The sequence below is a fragment of the Pyxicephalus adspersus genome, chromosome 10 (genome assembly GCF_032062135.1).
Source record: "Pyxicephalus adspersus chromosome 10, UCB_Pads_2.0, whole genome shotgun sequence".
In the NCBI taxonomy this organism is placed as follows: domain Eukaryota; kingdom Metazoa; phylum Chordata; class Amphibia; order Anura; family Pyxicephalidae; genus Pyxicephalus; species Pyxicephalus adspersus.
Window position 1 is genome coordinate 41,050,345 of NC_092867.1, and position 7,373 is coordinate 41,057,717.

At 37.4% G+C, this 7,373-nt stretch overlaps 1 protein-coding gene across 1 annotated transcript; it reads left to right on the forward strand.

Moving 5' to 3' along the window:
• Positions 1-1,447: 1,447 nt before the first annotated feature.
• On the forward strand, positions 1,448-3,694 carry ODF1 (outer dense fiber of sperm tails 1). The gene is made up of 3 exons (XM_072423247.1): positions 1,448-1,588; positions 2,644-2,697; positions 3,476-3,694. The coding sequence occupies exons 1-3, from the start codon at positions 1,501-1,503 to the stop codon at positions 3,574-3,576; spliced, it is 243 nt and encodes an 80-aa protein (XP_072279348.1). The 5' UTR covers positions 1,448-1,500; the 3' UTR covers positions 3,577-3,694.
• The last annotated feature ends 3,679 nt before the right edge of the window (positions 3,695-7,373 follow it).

The following is a 7,373-nucleotide window of genomic DNA, read 5'->3' on the forward strand; positions in this document are numbered from 1 at the left end:
CTATTATACTGTTAAAAATACATTGTGCTTTGTCATATCTGTTCTTTACCTGCAAAAAAAATCTATTCTCTTCTATACTCTTCTAGAAATCCGGTGAGCTTAAAATTTATTGTACAATTAACCTTTGCTATACTGAAATCTCTATTTTAACAGTCCTTGCCAGTTTACCAAAGAACACTATACAATACACCCATATATTATGGAAATGAAGAGAGGAGATGATCTAACACAGGTGTCAAACTCTGTCCCTCAATGTCCTTTTCCTAGCCCCCCCCCCCCCATTCTGAAAATGAATTACATCTGGCCCACATGCGTTACCACCTCACATCATCATTTTCAATACATGTAATACATAGACATTATTCCTGTACACCCATCATGTGACACAAAGCCTAGGAAAGGATCACATGGTGCCTGACTACCAGGGGCATTGTGTTAGTTTCAATCCATTAAAGACTGCTTAGTGCAATATTTAGTGTCAGACTTGTGATGTGAGAGGATGAACAACACACAGCCTGCAAAGGTATATAGAAATTAGTATTTTCAACCCTAAAATGTGTGTAGAGGGGTTTGTTTTTGTTAGTTATGGATAAAGTAGTAAACTTTCTCAATTTTTTCAATACATTTCAATTTTGGCCCCCAACTTGATCTATGTTTTTAATTTCGGCCCTCTGTGTATATGAGTTTAACACCCGTGATCTAACACTAATCCTGTCCTAAAGTAACAATGCTGGTGCTCCACAAATACAGGGGATAATAGGAGGGGGAAAAAGACACAAAAACAAATGCAACAGCAATGTCTAGGCTTGGTAAACTGCAAAATATGAAATGTATGGGTTGGAGTTTAAACATACTAGTACCTCTAAGTGATAATGCCTTACTGTTTGCTCATACTTTATCCTTCATGATATATCTTTTTTTTTTTTTTTACATGCATACATGTCAGAGGATGCTTTAATATAGTGGGGAAAAAACCTAGTCATAAACTTTTAGTTCTTAAGTTAGTTTGATTTTGGGTAATTGCAGACAAATACATTTTAAATGTACATAATAGGGTAGGCAAGGGCATGATAGTGTACTTCTGAATAAACACCTCCATCTCCCATACAGCCATGTTTGCCATTTAGAAATGTGTACTAGTGTGCATATCCTAATACAATTAGCCACACACAATTCCACATTTTAAATAAAATTAAGCACAACTTTTCATTGGCATGTTTTAAATTTAAATCACAACTTTAAAACTCAGACATTAGAGAAATAAATAGCAAATTGCTGAGTAAGGAACAGCAGGTAATACACAACAACAATAAACATGGGAATAGTATGCGTAAGAAACACCTAAATATGTTGTGACCAGCCAGAGGAAGAATGTGTCCTCATTCCATTTCCTTTTACGGTATATATATAAAAAGGCTCCACTGAAACAGTTCACAGCAACCAAAGATTCTCTTTGAGCTTCTGAGTTTTCCAAAAAGCAAACCAGCCCTAAAAGCAGACATGTCTGGAACCAAAAAATGTATTCAGAAGACCCAGTGCCAAGATCCATGCCAGAGAACAGCAGTTTGCAAAGATCCATGCCAAGACCGTAAGTAACTGTTTTTTCCACTATATAATTTGTTTACACAAATACATGTACTACTGTAAATATAAATATTTTTTGCAGTTTCCGATTCTTTTTGGGTTTGTACTTTTTTCAGTTATTACTTACATCTGTTATGTCAACCTTAGCATGATTTTACTGTTTAAATATCAAACTTCCAATAATGTGCCTACTGCATAGAAGATTGTAAATATTCACTTCTCCATGGCCAATCAAGCTGGAAGAGTGAAGTCAATGATTAAAGATTTTAAAGAACCCAAACTCTTCTAGAGTGTTAGATTCTACATCCCTAACTGCATTCAGTGGAAGATAACACTGAGCCCAGTGGGGGACCAGGAAATCAACATTCCCTCTTTAGGCAATAATTCCTCTTTAATACAGAGGCAGATAAAAGGCAATGGGAAATAGTTATCCTCTTTTCACAGAGTACCCAATTGTCCTTTTTTAATGGCAGAGTAGCTTTATTAGCTATACTGCAAAATGATTTTTACTCCAGAAAAATAAAAAAGGCTTACAATCTACTATGATGTGTGTAATGATACGACTTTCTATATTGTACAATATAAAAGTTTCTACAAGTTAGAAGAGACTGTGATGTAATGAGCCTGATTTAAAGCTCTCCAGGACTGCAGAAGACTATTATGGATGAACCTGGATGATCCAGCAAACTTGGAATGGATTTCCTAAATTCATTTGCTATTGGTTGGCAAATGTTTTAAATCTTGTACCATATCCATTTCAGGTGTGCTGGATCACACAGGTTCATCCATGATAGTCCATCTTCTTTAATCTTGGAGAGCTTTGATAAATTAGGCCTATTTTTAAGTGGGACCAGGAATGAGTCACTACAGTCTCTAAAACAAAAAAAGGTTAGTTGCACAAAGCAGAATTATTTTGTTAAATTATACCATTTCGAATCCCATACTGCATGGATTTGCATTTTAGGGGACCTTAAAAGCTGCAATATTTATTAGATTATTTTACTGGTTTTTAAATATTTGGAGTTTTCTTTTAACATTTTTTTGGTTTTATTCTTTCAGCATGTAAACCTCAAGGATATGGTCAGCGTGGCAACCACTTTGTTCACCAACAAGGTAAAGAGAGGACATGCATTAATGAAAAAAAATTGTGAATTATTATGTATTCTTTAAAATAGGTCAGTCCTCTCTGGTCTGGTGTTCATAGCCTATGGAATGTGGACTCATGTCTTTATTTAGCAAAAATAAAAAACTGATTATAGTATAGTTTATTTGCTACCAAAGTCCTCAGCTGAAGTATAACTACTCCAGTTTAGTCCTCGACAAAAAAAATATAGATGAGCCACGCTGCATTATAACCAGCATGTCAAACAATGTTCACACTGTTTAATTTTGTCCTATCATTTATGTGTGAAAACACAGGGAAAAATGTGGGGACCATTATTTGTATTGAAGTCACAGTACTTACCCATTTCCTGCACAATGAGCAATCCTCCTTTCTACACCTAAATAGACTCAGGACAAAATGATATAATCAAATTAAGAAAAAGTTTCCATACTTTATTTTGCTTTTAAGCCTCCTCCAGTGTTTTAATTTGCCGCTAGCTTGAACAATAGCTCAATATAAACCAGGGTAAGGACAGGAAATAAAGTATAAAAACAGATCAAGGATTGTTCCATGGCATTTGCTCCTTAAATAAATGTTTCCTAAAAAAATAAAACTGAACAGAAAATAAGTTTGCTAGGTTTAAGTCATTTATGAAATCAATTTGCTATCTAAATATAAATGTAGCGGCTGAATTAAAAACTACAATCTGGACCACATTCAAGTTTGGAACTGTATTCTACACCAAGAGTAGTACATTAGTAATCATTAATTTTTCCATCTTGGCAGATCCATGCAACCCATGCAATCCTTGTGTTGTCCCTGTCGTCTGCTGGCCTGATCCTTGTAATCCTTGGCAGGGCCAAGGACGTTTTTGCTGTGATAAATGAAGACGTCACATTTGGACTGAAAATGATAGTAATAAACAACACATATCTGATTTAAATTTGTTAAAGCCTTGCATCATTTAATCGCTTGTTAATTATTCCTACTCAATAAAAATATTTTTCTCTGAATATGTTTCTTTGTCTTCAAGTTGCAAGGGGTAGCAATATTTTGAGAAATAGTGTATTAAAATTTACCAAAGCAGTTCCGATGTTCTGTATACTGCTGTAAAAAATTTGGTGGATTTAAATATATTTCAACTTATGTGTAAGAAGTTTGTCAATGCTTATGCCGTCAAAAGAATACAGCTTTAATCCATGTAGCATTAAATACTACTTTCTTTAGTTCAGCTGCAGGCAGCAAGCAGGATTTTTTTTTTAACTCCTCACACAAACTGCTATTTATTTCAGACTATGTTTTGTGTAACTGTTCAAAAAATAGTAGGCATACACATGGACTCAATACACAAATCTGCATTTCCACAGGAAGCAGCCAGAATGTCATCGTAACATTTCCAGGTACAGACCCTTTTTGTTAGAAAAGAGTTTACTTTCACTCCCTCTCTTTTAATTTTGTGTGTGTCATCAGCTACCTCTTTTCCAGACATCACCTATTGACAGGTCACAAACATATTTTATACAATGTTATAGAAACTTCTATCAGGCTTTCCTATTAAAAGCACAGCACAGCACACCTTCACAGCACAGGTGGCATTCTTGCAGGAGACTCACTTCCAAACAAATAAAATCCCTAGATTTGCAGACCACCACTATTCCTGGGTGTACTATGGAACCACTGCTGACACTAAATTGAGAAGAGTGAGTATCCTCATATCAAAAACATTAAAAAAAAAAGTTGGTGTGATGCAGAGGATAGGGCTCTCTTCCTTGAGGGATATCTCAACTTTAAACTGTTGACGCTAGCTACGATGTACACCCCCAGTACAAGCCAATTGAATTTTTACACAGCACACTGCTCAGATTGTCTGAATTTTCTGATTTTGGGAGGGGATTTTATTGTATCATTGGATGACCCCCCACCCCCGGCACTTCCAGTAGTACGACCAAAAAACTGCGTAATTTACTCCCAACAACACCAAGTCTGTGATATTGTCTGCCATATTCCCAACCCAACCACACGTGACTTCATATATATCGGTATATCATGTGTACTCACGGATAGATATGCTTTTAGTACGTCATACAGACTTCACAGTCTGTGAAAACTCAGGTATTGGTAAAATACCCATTCTGACCATGCCCAGTAAACATGTCACTCTCAATCTAGGGCACATTGGGAGGGGACAAGTTCTGGAGTAGGGATGAGTGAGTGAGAATATTAAGTTCGATTTTGCAGCGAATCAGCCTTTCTCGCTTACCGAAAATGTAAGCGAGAACGCCCTTCTGATTCGCCGAGAGGTCGAGCTCTCGCCAAACAGGAGGATTTCCAGGGCTGAATCATCTGCGATCCCTGGGCACTAGAGCTTAATTAACCTTTAGTGGCCCGGGGATTACACACTCTTCTGAATGAATGCAGCCAGAGCTGCAATCATTGAGAAGATGCCCAGCACAGGAGAACCTCCTTACATTGTAAAATAAGTATCTCCTACAAATGATACATTTGTATCTGTAACAAATGTATCATTTGTAAGAGAAACTTATATTTCAATGTCAGCAGGTTCTCCTTTGCCGGGCATCTTCTCAATGATTGCAGCTGTGGCTGCAATCATTGACAAGAGTGTGCGATCCCCAGGGCACTAGAAGTTAAATAACCTGTAGTGCCCGGACATGGCGTAAACAGAAGGATTTCCAGGGCTGCATCATGCATCGTCTGTGATCCCCAGGCACTAGAGGGTAATTAACCGCAAACAGAGGGATTTCCAGGGCTGAACGCAACTCTGGGAATCCTCCTGTTTTAATTTCCTCTTCCGATAGTTTTGCAAAATCGATTCACTGAAATTTCGCGGAACCATTGGAAGTTTGAGGAAATTTTCGCAAGAATGCCAGAGGCATTTTTTGAATTCGGAAACAAATGTAGTGGAAGCCTAGCCAATGCTCTACGAGCTTAGAGAGCCAAAATGTATGTCCCCAAAATAAGTGATCATGACGGGAGTTTATACCATCTCCCTAAAGCTATTTCAAATGTGTTTTGTGCATTTTATGAATGGCTCAACAATCTAAAAACGTGATCCGGGACACAATCCAATATTTCACATATAGAAGGCATTCAAGCCTATTTAGCCTTCTCTGGACTACCGTCCTTACCCAACCAATATCGACAGAAAGAGGAAACTCCTATAACTTCAGAAGAACTTATATGTCGCATATACTGGCAATATACTCTCTTCCTTCTGCGAGAATCATATTAAATGGAGCACTTTTGGACCCTTTCCCAATATCCAATGGTACCACTACATTACTTCCCCAACAATATCTGTTCCCAAACTTCTGGAGCAGCTGGAGCATTATGGCGCTTTAACTAATTTTAGGATAAATTAACAGAAATCAGAGGCACTGAATGTCATCCTACTGAATGCTATTTGCCAACAGCCTAAAGTAATGTTTCCTTTCCATTGGTCCATGAAGAGTCGCTATGTACAGAGTAAAGCAGTTTATAGAAGAAAGAAGCGTAGGAGAAGTAAAACGGTTGACAGACATGTACAGTGCTTACCATTTAGTGGCAACTGGGGTCACCAAACTGTGGTCTTGGGTGTAGAAATACCATTGGCAAAGTTCACAACTGCACGGTTTATAAACATCATATGCATTCTAATTAGGTGGGGGTTTTGTGTATTAGTTCTTGCAATACAGAGGACAAGATGACTGCACTTCCAGTATGAGGGATAAGATAACTGAACTGGTAATGCGAGAGACATGATGGCTGTATTAATGTTACCTGCACTTAATATGTGGGGGGAATATTGTGTTTTTTATATAAAAAAACTGATAAAAAGCTTCACATAACATTTTTTTCACGTTAGAGATGTTATTAGATCAGATATACAGTATTTGCATTTTCTGAAACTGCTAATAAGAAAATTGGGGAGTTAAAAATAAAAATCAAAGCAATTGTTTCCAGTTACACACATGCAATTTTACCCTTTGTTGCTAATAAAATTTGCAAGTTTTTTCACCATGTCACCATCATGTCAAATAAGACTGTTAAGAGAAGTAGGACTAACAAAAGATCCTAGACTCAAACAAAACTTCCTGGGTCTATATTAGGTATTCAGCATACCATGTGAAGCAGGAAGGAAGATACCGGCACTACTATTAGGCATACCGCCACCAGTTGTATCAGAAAGAAAAAGGTCACATTATGCATGTTTTCACCAAGTAGCAAGAGGCAAATTGCCCTCAACCAAGCTTATTCTCAAGTGGACTTGGCTCATTCATCATATCAAACACAGCAGGGAGATGAAGAGTGTGAACATGATGAAGGTAGGGTAGGGTACCTCTACTTTTTCCACATCACTTACCACCCTTTCTGAGGGCACAGGTTCTCAATCACCTGTTCTGTTTTCACAAAGTATTTTTTTCTCTCACAATTATTGAACCAAGCAGTTTGTGGCAATCAGTGGAAACAAGAGTTGATAAGGAAGAGAAACTGATAACGCAACATTTATTCTTTTTAGAGGATCTACAAAAATGAAGTGCTGGGGAGGAGTACATTAATGGTTGCACATTTCATTTTCGCCATCTACATCTGCTAGTGGCAGTAGTGGTGGTACTGGTTGCAGTAGTGGTGGTGCTTGGGCAGTCGTATATCATCATAAACCAGGTCTAAGAAAACAACTGGTAAA

Coding starts and splice junctions, on each gene's coding strand:
- ODF1 (XM_072423247.1), top strand. CDS start 1,501: ATGTCTGGAACCAAAAAATGTATTCAGAAGACCCAGTGCCAAGATCCA. Junction 1,589..2,643: donor CAAAGATCCATGCCAAGACC/GTAAGTAACTGT, acceptor TTATTCTTTCAG/CATGTAAACCTCAAGGATAT. Junction 2,698..3,475: donor CCACTTTGTTCACCAACAAG/GTAAAGAGAGGA, acceptor CCATCTTGGCAG/ATCCATGCAACCCATGCAAT.